Source organism: Arachis hypogaea, chromosome 4, assembly GCF_003086295.3.
Source record: "Arachis hypogaea cultivar Tifrunner chromosome 4, arahy.Tifrunner.gnm2.J5K5, whole genome shotgun sequence".
Classification (NCBI taxonomy): Eukaryota; Viridiplantae; Streptophyta; class Magnoliopsida; order Fabales; family Fabaceae; genus Arachis; species Arachis hypogaea.
The window spans coordinates 118,471,566-118,486,075 of record NC_092039.1 but is presented as its reverse complement, the minus strand read 5'-3'; the positions used below and the strand labels follow the sequence as shown (position 1 = coordinate 118,486,075).

Here is a 14,510-nt window from a genome sequence, read left to right as displayed (position 1 = left end):
TTTCATGTAAGGTCTCACATTGGTTGGGGAGAGAAACGAAATATGCCTTATAAAGATATGGATATCTCTTTTTAGCATGATGCATTTTCACGAGTGAGTGTGGAGATTTTGGTTATCATTTTTATCGTAAAAGATAAAACCGTGAGACTTTATGTGATAAAACAAACAATATCGTACTAGTGGATCGTGTGAATTGTTACACTCCACAATATATAGAGCTAGTAATGCTTGCTGACTTTCCTGTTTCTGTTTTCTATATATATATGAAGCACTTATTATTTGATTTTGCAATCTAGTGGATATATGGAGGATATATTTAAGGTGGTGGGGAAAACCATATGAGTAGCATGCATGGGTTCGAATGTGGTTGGTACATAACTTCCACAATGCTTGAAATTAAACCATATTAATTAACAAATATTTTCAATTCATCACTTGCATGTTAAGAAGTTTGATACATGTGTGTACCAAGTCATCAAATTAAAGACCATTCACATATTAATTAATGTGCGACTCAATTGACAATTGTGTATGCCACATTTGGGAATCAACCCACATGCACAATATAATAGCAAAACAAAAATATTTTTATTAAATCAAACACTAAAATTAATTATTATTTATTTGTATATAAATATATATTATTTAACTAATTTTTAATATATATTTTATATTTATAATTAATTTTAATAACTTATTTTAATATATGTTTAATATGATTAGTTTAAAAAATTTTAGTAATAAAATAAATATAATAAATAAACAAATCATACATAATTTTTTTTTATTTTAGGTGAAGGATAAACATAGATAAAATACTAAATTAAAAAATAACATTATAATAAATCTGAAAGTGATAATATCAAACTATCTAAAAACATTGGTGTATTAGATGAGTGTACCGAATAAATTGAGTAAAAAAACATTATTTAAATAGAAATTCCTTTTCTCTTTCAATAATAGTGGCTATAATGGGTTTGGCAGAAGAAGGTAAGTGTGGAACATGCAAGTGACAGACACCTATGCTAGTAGAAAGTAGAAACATGCTATGTTCAGATTCATAAGATAGATACACTAATGGATGGGATAACCAAGAAAAAGTGGGAGTGTAATTAATCAAATCCTATTTGAGATGGTTATAATTTGGTGAAGTCAAAGGTCATGCATTGAAAGATACCTCCTAATTCAGAATAAGATAAGGAAGAATCTCAAATGTTCTTAAAACATTGGTGCTCTAATAATTTTAGTAAATTTTAACTATAAAAAATATAATATATATATTAATTGTAATTAATAGTTAAAATTATTAAAATATTGATATTCTAGGAATATTTAAAAATTTTCTAATAAAATATTCACTTAGGTTTCTTATATTAGAAAATAAAAAAATTAAATAAAAAAAAAGAAAAAGAAAAAGAGGAAGAGCACTTCATGTAGTGGGGAGGAATGTGTCATACTAGTAAGATTAGCAATGAGTCCCACCACATGAGCTGAGAGCAATTAATGCCATGTGTCTCAATCTATTACTTTAATTCATGTTTTCTTCCCTTGCCATTCTTAAATTATTATTGGACTATAAAATTTTCAATAGAATCAAACCAGTAAACATAAATTTTTCAATAATTTTGTGTTCCTTGATCTGTTCTTTTTTATTTTCCTTTTCGAAAAGTATTTAGTACTTAGGGAAATAAATTTTCAAATTTTATTCATTAACTAAATTAGTCTTTTAAAATTTTTTATTTTATCAAAGTAGTCCATCAAAATTTTTAACCTTAATTACGTTTGTATTTTTTTTCATTAATAAACTGATAGTGACAAATTAAAATGATATCATTTTTTACATTAACTCTAACTTTCTCTTTCATCCTTACATTTATCCGTTCTCTTTCCAATTCACATATTCAAGTACGTTATCCTTCTCTATCCTCTTTGTTGCTTATTTATATTTCTTTTTTCCTCAACTAATTGTGTTGAACTTGAAGTTTGGATGGTGCGAATAGTGGTTAATTTTTTTGGATATTGGATAAGAATTTGTGTAATTTTTTAATATTAGAAATTATAATATTTTATAAAATTTTGAGGGCTATAAAATTTACGGAATGTGAATTATTAAATTAATTTTTTTAAATTTATAAAGATAATATACAGATGGTATATTATATTATTTTAATATTAAATTATAATACACAGACTGTGTATTGTGAATACTCAAACTGTGTATTGTTAGTATAATATATGATTTGTGTATTGTGTTTATATAGAATAGCATCTTCAGAATATTGTAAAACTCTATTTTTTGTAACATTAAGATAAAATTCTATTCACTCTTTTATATTAAAATAAAAAATTCGTAAATAGTAACATGTTATGCTATTTTATTTTAATGATAATGATAATTTAGCAGGTATTCAACTGTAATAACTACTTGAGTCAAGCGAAGTTAAAACTTCTTTTACAATTTACAAATAAGATAAAAATAGTATTTATAGGAGACTTTGATCAAGTTAGTAATTATTCGAAAAGTATAAAAATTAGGAATAAATAACATATTTTAAGATGAATATTCATCTTATATTTATAATGTATCTATATAGATTTGAGAAGAATTTGTTAAACATTTGTTGGCAAATTGGACAAGATATGATCTTATCTAAATATTTTTTTATTTTTTTACGGTATTTTTTTGGCAAATAAATTGAATAATTTATAATTCTTGATATTACAAATTCACTCATACTACCTTCACACATATAATATAAATATTTTATCCACTACTTGCTCTAACAAAATTTTAAACTAAAATGCATTTATTACAAGGCATACATAATGACTATGAGAATAAAGCTTTGCCTGCAATATCTTATTTAGTTTTTTTTGTCCGTAGATAGGACAACTCTCAATTTTAGATATCTTAAAGAATTGAACAATTTTCAATCTTAAATACACAATACACCTACATATTCTTCACACATTTATCATATCTTTTTCTACAAATACATCCTTTAGAGTTTGAATTCTAGATCTTAGTGGTGGAGAAGGGGTGAAGTATCACTGAACTAAGGAAGTGAGTTTGACTGAAAGGGTATCTAGGCCCAATAGAATTCTGGACCGTATCAGTCAGGTAGCTTGGGATTTATGTGGTAGTAACGATGGTGGTTTTCCTGACCGAAAAAAAAATGAAAAACAATAGTGATTTTAAATCATATAAAAAAAAACTTGAGTTGATCGAGTTATTCGTCTGCTTAAATGAGTGTTTGAAATTTGAATCTCACTTTGTAGTGGTAATTTAGTTTGGAGTAGTAGTAGAGGCAACAATTGAGTAGAAAGGAAGAGGAAAATGATTTGGTTTTTTTTTTTCGAAAATTTACAATTGAGTTTTAGGATAACTATGAATTTTAATATATCAAATCATCGCTCAACAAATTAATTAATGGTTACGTGATTCAGGTTAACTATTTTGGAGATTTAATTAGGTAAAGATTTGAATAATCAATCTTTTTTTTTTTGGTATAGTTGAATAATCAATCTCTATCTTTTGCTTCTCTGACGTCCCTAGTTTGGACAACTTTGGATTCAATAACTTGTTTTTGTCGTTAATGGACCAAACCACTTTTCTGGACCTTGATGAGTTGATGTTTCATATTGCTCTTCCTTCCACAAATACCTTCCAAGATTAATGGATCGGATTTTTTTGTTTTTTCTTTTGTTGTTTTTCCTGGACTACTCTTTCCTTCCGTTAATGATTGATTGTTTCTACTCCCTACTCTTCTGGCTCAAAACCATTGAAAACGAGCAATAAACAGATATTGGATTAAAGTCCAAAAGATCAAAAACATATTGGATTCAAGACAAATAAACTAATAGTTTAGTCACCAAAAAAAAAAAAAAAGACAAATAAACAGTTTAACCAAAAGAGAAATCATATATCCACGATGAATTAATGTTTAACTCATCGAATTAGGATTAAGGCAAAGGCATGTTTCTCTCATTAGGAGAGCATCTCTTCTCTCATTAGGAGAGTCTTCTGTGAACTCTAGGTTCGTCTCCAACAGGGAGTCTTTCTTCTCTAAATACATACAACTACATCCTCATTCACACAGCTTCAAAATAGAGCTTTCTGCAACACCAAGAAACCTGAAAAGCACAACTAGTGGTTCAGAATCTCACAATATGAACATCATTGAAGGAAAAGTCATCAAGCTCAACAAACCGGGAGAGCTGGGCTACAAGAGAAACTGCTTAAATGTAGTAGGGAAGGTAATAAGTGAGAAAGAGATAAATTTCAAAACATACAAGAACGCGCTATTGGGAATGTGGGGAAACCCACAAGAAGTGGCAGTTACTGATATAGGAGCAAAGAAGATGTTATTTAGCTTTAAAGACAGGAAAAGAGGGCTACAGATTATGCAGAATGGCCCTTGGAATGTGAAAGGAAACATGGTCAACCTCAGACTGTGGAGGGAGGGGGAATCTGTGTTTGAAGTGGATCATGACTTTATGGAGTTTTGGATACAAGTGCATGGTATACCACACGACCTCATGGAAAAGGAGACAGGCACTGTTATCGGAGAAATGCTGGGGGTTTTGGCTGAGGCTGAAGATCCAAAAGTGGATGGCGTTCTTAAGAGATCATACCTGAGGATAAGGGTTAGCATTAATATCACAAAGGCTCTGCCAACAGGATTCTGGCTCGACAGAGGGGAAATGCCACCACTGTGGGTTTTCTTCAAGTATGAAAGACTACCAGACAGCTACTGCTTCAATTGAGGTATACTAGGACACGAGAAGAAATCGTGCAAAAACCCAACAGCAATGGCTTGCTGGGATCCTTCTAAGAAGAAGTACTCACCAGGATTGGGAATAACCCAAATGAAACCAGGGCCAACCATGAAAGGAGGAACTTCAAAACAACATGGAGAGAAGCAGGCAGAGGAGGAACAGGCGCGTGAGCACGTGCGTCCAGGATGGGAGAGTGGTGATGAACAGAGTTCTGAGGAAAGCAGGATAAGGTCTGAGCAGGCACTGCAGCAGAAAATCAGGGAAGAAAGCGTATGGGAAAACCCTTTAAGGAGAGATGAAGAAATGGCAGAAGCAGAGGAGCAGGTGAAGGAAGCACCGAAAATCCCTGATTTTCAGGAAGACAGGAATGCGATGTTTGACCTAGGAGCGGCGTTTAAAATTAAAAGCATTTTCAAGGAAATAAGAGAACGGAAGGAATGGGCCAGCAACACAAAGGCCCAGGAGGGACAAAAGGGGAAAGAGGATCAGAAGGCAAGTGGAAATGGACCAGGAGAGGATATTGGGCCCGAATTAGAGGTTAACCTTTTGCAAATTGGGAACATTGAAGGGAGTGGGCTAAATAAAAATCCAAGAGAAGAAATGGAGGTAAACAGCTACAAAACAGAAGATTGGAATTTGGGCCAGCAAAATATAAGAGAAAGAGAAACTATAGGCCAGGAATTAAAAAGGCTTATGTTAGCAAGGGAGAAGAAGGAGCAGGCGGGTAAAGGCAGAATGGACAGTAAGAATCACCAGGAAGTAGAGGAAAGAGGAAAGCAAAGAGAAGAATTCATCAACCCACCCAACGAGGCAAAGAACAGAGAGCTAGAATTGGTTGGTCAAAATAAGAATTCGGGAGAAAATGTCTACTATGTGGAATTAGCAAGTGATGATGATGAAGTTGGAGACATAGCAGCTGAGGAACAAGCTGATTGGGAAGCAAAGTTAGCCAAAAAATTGGAACTGAAATTGAGTTTGAAGAGGAAAAGAGAGAACATGCAGGTGCCAATGCTCACATACAAGGACATGAATGACAATCAGGAGAACAAGGAGCACAAGAAAATGAAGAATGACAAAACAGCCTTGGACACAGGGGAGTTTGAGTTAGCTATACAATTGGCTAGGCAAAGTAGGGGAATACAAATGGCTGAGGAGGCGGGCCTTAACATGCCCCAACCTCAGCCATGAGTATTATAAGCTGGAATTGTCGGGGAATAGCGGCTGCCCCGACAATGTCTGAATTATATGAGCTATGTAAAAAAGTTAAGCCGCTAATAGTGTTTTTAATGGAAACTAGAGCTAGTAAGGTTAAAATGGATAGGGTAAAAAGAAAGCTGAATTTTGATTATATGTTTTGTGTGGAACCCCGGGGCCTGTCCGGCGGTCTAAGCTTGTTATGGAAATCTAATACAAATATTAATGTTTATGAGTGGTGTGACAATTACATTAAAGCAAATATTAATATTAATAATGATTTGAATTGGCAGGGTATTTTTGTGTATGGGAATCCAGTTTTCCAGAAACGAAGGAAATTATGGCAGGAACTTACGGTAAGCAACATGAACCAGGATGTAGCTCAAGCCTTTTTGGGAGACTTTAATGATATTTTAAATCAAGATGAGAAGGTAGGTATTCATCCCCAACCAAATATTTATCTTGAAACATTTAGAAGGTTTGTACATGATAATGGCTTAATAGATATTGACCTAAAAGGTAATAAGTATACTTGGTTTAGTAATCCTAGGAATAATGTTATAACTAGGGAAAGACTTGATAGAGTGTTAGTAAATTGGAAATGGATGCAAATACACCAGAATGTCACCTTAAGAGCTTCTCCAGCTATTACCTCGGATCATTGCGCTTTAATTTTGGACACGCAGCGGAGTGTTCGGATAAAAAAGGAGTTCAGGTTTGAGGCCTACTGGGCAGAGCATAAAGAGTGCAGAGAGGTGATCAAAAGGAGCTGGCAACGGGAGGATGGAAATAGTAACTGTTGGAACCAATTCAAAATTAAGAGGAATAGATGCAAAAGGGAATTATTGGAATGGAGCAGTAGGAGTTTCAGAAGAGCAGATAAAGAAATAGAAAGGAAGAAATTAGAACTTCATCAAATTCAAGAGTCACATATGAATGAAGAGGAACAAAGAAGGGAAAGAGAATTGAAAAAGCAAATCTCAGAACTCTGGAAACAAGAAGAGAAATATTGGGGGCAAAGGTCAAGGCTGAAATGGTTAAAGTGGGGTGACAAAAATACAGCCTTCTTTCATGCGACTACAATTCAGAGAAGAATAAGAAATAGAATTGAAAAACTTAGAGATGAGACAGGGCAGTGGACGCAAGGGGAAGCAAATATTATGAGATTAGTTGAAAGACATTTCACCAAACTTTTCACATCTGAAGGAAATAGGAACCTAGAGGAATGTGTAACAGAAATTCCAAAAAGAGTCACGACAAAGATGAATGAGGAGTTAATGGCAATCATCACGGATGAGGAAATAAAGGAGGCAGTGTTTAGCATGGGAGGCTTAAAAGCACCAGGCCCAGATGGATTAAATGGAATGTTCTATCAACAACATTGGAAAATTTTGAGCAGAGAAGTGTGTGGGGTAGTCAAGCAAATTTTCAAAGAGGGCAGGTTACCGGAGGACATGGGAGAAACTACTGTTGTGTTGATACCGAAAATGAGACAACCAGAAAGCCTGAATCAACTCAGACCCATAAGCTGTTGCAACTTCGTGTATAAGATTGTGACAAGGATATTGGTGGGAAGATTAAGGAAAGTATTAGATGCTATTATCTCACCAGTTCAGAGTGCATTTGTAAAAGGAAGACTTATACAAGACAATATAGTGATTGTGCAAGAAGCTTTTCATAAATTAAACAAAAAAGGAAAGCATGAAAGCAATGAAGTAGCCATTAAATTGGATATGAACAAGGCATATGACAGGCTGGAATGGGATTTTCTACAAAGGGTAATGGAAGAGTTTGGTTTTAGCAAAGAGTGGATCACATTGACGATGAGCTGTGTGAAAAGTGCTACTTATAGATTCAAAATAAATGGCAAGCTATCAACCAACATCATTCCACAGAGAGGTCTTAGACAGGGAGATCCCTTATCACCCTATTTATTTATTTTGGCTGCGGAGTATTTTACTATTCTCATGGAAAAAGCGAGGAAGGAAAATCTTATATCAGGAATTAAGCTTGCTCCAACAGCACCGGTCATTACTCATCTTTTATTTGCTGATGATTGTATTATCTTTGCAGGGGCACAAGAAGAGGATATTTATCAACTTATCCAGGTGATAAATAAGTACACAGAAGCATCAGGGCAAAGGATCAACATTGACAAATCTGGGCTGATTTTTGGAAGGCATGTATCAATACAAAGGAGGGTGTATATTGAAGAAATCACTGGAATGACAACATGGGAAGATCCAGGAAGATATCTAGGGCTACCAGCAAGATGGGGAAGATCCAAGAATAAGGCTTTGGAGTGGATTCAAGAGAAGATGCTGGATAAGATGCAAGGATGGAAAGAAAGATTATTAAATCAAGCCGGAAAGGAAGTGTTAATAAAAGCAGTAATACAGGCAATTCCTGTCTATGCCATGAATATCATAAAATTTCCCAAATCCTTTTGTAAGAGAATTGAAGCAGCTATAGCCAGATTCTGGTGGAAAAGCAATGGAAAGGAAAGAAGCATTCACTGGAAGAGTTGGGCAAAAATGACTAGGAGCAAAACAAAGGGAGGTTTGGGATTCAAGGATTTAGAATGCCAAAACATAGCACACCTGGCCAAACAAGCTTGGAGGTTGTTAAAAGAAGAGGATGCTATATGGGTTCAAACGCTAAAGGCTATTTATTACCCGAATTGTAGCCTATGGGAGGCGGATATGGGAAGGAACGCATCTTGGATATGGAAAAGCCTGCTCGAGGGAAGGGATTTTCTTAGAAGGAACGGAAGATGGAGTATAGGGAATGGAGCGGAGGTTGATGTTTGGCAAGACAATTGGGTAACAGGGCTAGGGAAGTTGGAAAGAAACGGAGATGGAGGAATTAGAAAAGTAAGTGAACTGATTAGAGAAGGGGAGGGTTGGGACAGGAAAAAAATTGAAGATATATTTCATGGAAGTATAGCTGAGCTAATAATCAAAACTCCAGTCAGCATGATCAATAAAAAGGATCATCTTATTTGGCAGCACAGACAGGATGGACAATACACAGTAAGAACCGGTTACCATGTCGCTAAGGAAGAGAAGGAGTCAAAGGAAGAGAGAAGAATATGCAAGGCTTCAACTAGTCAGGATTGGAAGGAGGTTTGGGAAGCTATATGGAGACTACCGATACCCCAAAAGGTTAGAATGTTTTTGTGGAAAGCAGCGAACAGAATTCTGCCAGTCAATGCGATTTTACATCAGCGGAGAATTATAAAGACGCCCACATGCAGCATATGCCAGAAAGAGGACGAAACAATCGAACATGCGTTATTATTGTGTCCGTGGACTAGAGCAGTATGGTTCGGATCAAGCATACAAGTTGTGCCTACAGCCTATAATGTAAGGAATTTTGGAGGGTGGATGATGGAGAAAATTACAAGAATAAAGACTGAAACAGGGAGTGAACAAGGAAAAATTTTATGCAAAATTGGATATTTGTGTTGGTGCATTTGGAAAGCAAGAAACCAGCATATATTCCAGCAAACAGAAATCAATCCACAAAAAGTAATAATCCAATCAGATTACTTATCAGCAGAATTTTACAAGGCAACACAAGGATCTACTACAGCAATCATACCAGATATGGGCAGAGGCGGAGTGAGAAAAAGAATTACCTGGAGACCGCCGCCAAAGAATAGGCTGAAAGTGAACACAGACGCAGCTTTCCACAAGGATACGGGTCAGGCATCTCTAGCAGCGGTAGTTAGGGACTGGCAAGGAAAGGTCATCACTGGGACAACAGGAACATTCAAGACAATATCACCATTAACAGCGGAAGCTCAAGCATACAGAGAGGCACTCATTCTCATTAAGAATCTTCAAATACACAATTGCATAATTGAAACAGATAGCTTACCTCTTGTTCAAGCAATCAAGGCGAGAACGCCTATAGCGGAAGCAGATGCAGTCATGCGGGATATTTTCCAACTGCTGGACGAGGCTCCAGATGTGGGAGCTACCTGGACTCCAAGAGATGGCAACAAACTAGCTCACCAACTGGCAGCAATGACGGCGGGAAATTATCTTGCGAGACAGTGGGTAACGAACCCGCCTAATCAAGTAAGGAATATAATTAGATCAGAAGCAACTCTTGTATCATGTCAACATATACAAGAAACCCAGATTCTAGGAATTAAGACTCTAGCCAGCAACAATTCCATTTCAACCAACCTTCAAAATTTGCAATTAGAGGAGAAATTACCTGGTGGGGTGGAAATGGAAACCCGGGACAAGCAACCACTGAATAGCAAGGAGAAGCTTTGTCCTTCTGCAGTGAACCTGGCCACCATTGATAGCCGCAAAACAGACTCCGATAGGACACACAATGATCGAAGAGGAGGCGAAGTAGACCGAGCAGAATCACAGATGGTGGTTTGCCAGGAAGGGGGTCACGATGGTCAACCCATTGATGCACCACAGGCTCCACAACAACTCCACGGGAAAGCCATTGAGAGAGGAGTACTGCGCGGGTCTGCGAGTGGAAGGAGGACTCCGGAGGCAGAGTTGAAGAAGTCATCCGAGGTAAGACAAATTACCGGCTTAAATCAACAGAAAACCCTCAGGATAAGGGACGCCATAGCCATTGGGGAGAGCAGGAGCTCGAATCAGGAACATGCACCAAGGTTAGAAGGAGCAGAATGCAGGGATGAAGTGTTTGTTGTGAAGGAGGGAGAAGACCAGGCGAAGAAATCATTAAAGCGAGTTCAGCTTTTGCCAGAAGAGTCCAACGAAGCCACCAAGACACCCAACGACGAACGGACACCCCGCCGGCTGACCAAGGAACAACAACAATGAATGACACCGGAAATGAAGCTGCTGAGTCCGCCCATAAAGAATTAATACAGGATCAGCACATGCATGAAGAGTCCGAACTAAGCACGGAGGTTCATTGTCAATGGCGAATCGAGGACAGCTCCATCTCGAAGAAGAAGAAGATGGGTTCAGCAGGCTAGGATCGTGTAATGAGGGTTGAGAGATTAGCGAATCTAGTTTCTGGGTGCAGGGCATGGTCCTGGGTGGGTACGGGTTGAGGGCCGGGTCAGTCTTCTGGCCCGTTGCCAAGTCCAAAAAAAAAAAAAAAAACCAAAAGAGAAATCATGACCCAAAAGAAAAACAAACAAATTAATATTGGATTTAATAGATATAAATCACTTTTAATACCACAATTAGAATCATATTCTTCTTGTCAAAGAGTTATAGTTCAAATGATATAGTCTCTCCATAATTACCTAAGAAGTTGCGAATTCGAGTCTCACTCCAATTTGCACATAAAGTTTAGGACTGAATATCTGGACATAAAGCTTGCAATATTACATATATGTGGGTGATCAAATTAAGTGACAAATAAAAAAATAAAATATATTATCTATACGTTAAAATTAGTTATCAAAATCTGTTATTATATATTTATATATAAATATATATAATTTAACTTATTTTTAATGTGTTCTAATAGACTAATAGTATATTCAACTTGAGTGAACTTAGCTTCAACCTAAAAATTAAGTCAAAAAATGAAACTTGCCAAATATTAGATCATATACTCAAGTAATAATGTGAAACTTCTAATACATGTTAGATATATAAATGATTCATGATATGCATAAGAAAAGAAGACTCTGAATAAGCTTATTACAAGCTGTAATCTACGTGGATTTAAGAAACTAAGTCCACAAAAGTCTGCTTTTGGAATTTGATTGACCATTTTTTATCGCGTTTGTCACTCAATCTTTTTTTTTTTTTTAATCAATTATTTGAGCAAATTTCATTTGATATCTTCAATGGTGGGTCAATGGTAACTAATAACAACAAGATATGCACTAGTTTTTCACGTTGCCAAAGCGATTTGCACAGTTGGTTTTTAACTTCTCTAGCAAATTAATAATTTCGTTCAACTTTGAATGTTATACTGCATGCTCAGCGAAATTTTAGAACATGGGTTTCTTGAGTTTGAATACTAAATTACCAAAATTATATTCCAACACATGCTATTGGACTCTGTCTGTGTGTGAAACTGAAACCTATCACATACCGATTCGGATACTAAGACATGACACAAAATATATTAATTCTAAAAATTTGTCCTGCATAGAAACATATTATATATTTGAAATATAATTTTTTTGAAAAAATTTTTAATATAATGTCATAAAATTATTTTTTTTTAAAAAATTTAAATGGATAGTAGTAAATATATTTTGAGAAAATCATCAATCTTGCCCATGGCCATAGGAAAATCTGGGGTAGGTCTGCCCATCGATATAATCTTTATTGTTCAAAATTAAAAACTGCTTTTTATATTATTATATATATATAAAAGTATATAATTATTTACAACGAAATTTTCTATTATAACTGTCTACAAAAAATCATCACACTTTTGTTGACAATAATTTTATGAGTAAATGGTTAAATTGATCCTTAAAAGATCATGTATTTTTTAAATTGGTCACCAAAAGATTTAATTAATTAATATCGTTTTCGAAAAATTTAAAATTAATTATGTTAGTCCTTTTGTTCATTCAGTCACTAACTACATTAATATTTGCTGAAGTGGCACATCAGTAGTTAAACGGCATCGTTTTCTCTCAAGTGTTTACGGTTCTTCAATTTCTCACATGCATTCCATTTCATTCTTCTTTCCCTCATAAGAAAATCTCTATTTTTCGATCTTTGCCTTTATTTTCATATCCGCAAAGAAGTAGAAGCAGCGTTGTACGGCAACTTGTAGTGTAGTCCGACGATGACATTCTTTAAAAGTTGAAAGTAATAGCTTCGCGAGAACATTGGTCTCGCCAAAACGTTGGAATTTATAAGGATAATATAGAATCCACTTTTTGCAGGAAGAGACTTTGGATGAGGAGCTTCTGAGCTATGGTTTCACAAAGAAACTTTGGAAAGGATTAGTTCCACATCGAGTCGAGTTGTTCGTGTAGTTTGTATTGGTAGGGAGGGTCAACACAAAGGATCGACTAAGCATACTGGGAATACTACAACAGAATGATAATTTGTGCGTGTTGTATAAGAAGGATGTTCAAAATATACAACACTTATTTATTACTTCCAAGTTCTCTTTGCAGGTGTGGTGTGTATGGATCTCATCGTTTGGACAGAAGTGGACTGCTCCTGGTAATTTGAAAGATCACTTCGAGAGTTGGAGATATATGCCAGTAAAAAAAGAGCAACGCAAGTATTGGATAGTTGGATTCTTCTCAGTAATATGAATTATTTGGCTAAGACGGAATGAAGTTATATTTCAGAGTAAGACAATAGGAATTGCAGATTGTGTGGATCAAGCATTTACATGTGCTACAGAGTGGTGTGATAAATAATTTATGTTGTCGATAGCTATGCCGAAAATGACATAAGAATTGTTTGTAATTTATGTCTCTTGTCTATCTGTACTTGTTCCACTAGAGTGTTGAGCTCTTTTTTCCAAAAAAAAAATATAGAATCCATTGTCAGAACTTACCATATGATGTCTCAAAGATGCTTCCCCAACACTTTTAAATGTCGGAACACCAAGGCCTAAAGTAAGGTTTTTCCTAATTTTTTTGTAGCCTGTGTTTTGATTTCCGCTCTCCCTTGTATAAGGTTATTTTGGTGCAGTAAACTAATAATTGGAGACATGATTTAATTAGCTTTGTTTATATGTTTGATAATTGAGTAGTTGCTCTCTCGTATGTATGAAAAATGATAATATGGCGAAAATATATGATACTTTGAAGGAGTGTGCTCTCATTAATAAATTGGTCGAGAAAATTGGTGTTTTTTTTTATGTATAAAGGAGGAGTATATGATTTAATTGGTGTTTCTTCCAATTTTGCTACCCATCTTGCTGTAGATCAATAATAATTTGACCTCTCAAAAACTAATTTGTTGTTACAACAAGAATGACATTTATGAAGGAGAAGGGATTAGTGTTTATGTTCATTGGGACTAATTTGACATAATTTTCTTAATATATCTTGTTAGCAACTATTGATTAGCCGTGTGTAATGTTCACATGTTAAGCTAACGTGCTATCTCAACAAATATTAACGTTGTTAGTGATAGAATAGATGGAGGAAGAACTAACATGATTAATTTTAATTTTTTTGAGAATAATTTTGATTAATTTAATCTTTTGGGAACCAATTTAAAAAATATGTGATTTTTCAGGGATCAATTTAACCATTTACTCATAATTATAATGTTAGCAAAAATATTTACGTAGTGCATAGTGGGCATGCGACTTTTTACATTTTCTACCATTTTAAATTCTAGAAATATAATAATTTATGTTGTCTTTTACTATTAGTTTAAGCTTTCGGGATGATTAATTTCATAACATGGTATCAGAGCTTTATATCCGAAATGTCAAGAGTTTGATTCATGGTAGCTCCAAAAAAATAGCATAAGACAAATAAAAAAGATCTTTGCAAAAATCAAGCAAACCTAAAAAAGAGGCTCTTACTTGAGGAGTATTAGAGATACAACCACTCATGTTACCTCCTATCAACTTAAGCTTTT

At 35.0% G+C, this 14,510-nt stretch overlaps 1 protein-coding gene across 1 annotated transcript; it reads left to right on the top strand.

The window, feature by feature from the left end:
• The first annotated feature begins 6,092 nt into the window (after positions 1-6,092).
• On the top strand, positions 6,093-10,793 carry LOC112795294 (uncharacterized). Its single transcript, XM_025837232.1, has one exon. It carries the CDS (start codon positions 6,093-6,095, stop codon positions 10,791-10,793), a length of 4,701 nt encoding a protein of 1,566 aa, XP_025693017.1.
• Positions 10,794-14,510: the final 3,717 nt, after the last annotated feature.

Excerpts from the sequence above, each read along its gene's own strand:
- LOC112795294 (XM_025837232.1), top strand. The coding sequence starts at position 6,093 with ATGGATAGGGTAAAAAGAAAGCTGAATTTTGATTATATGTTTTGTGTG.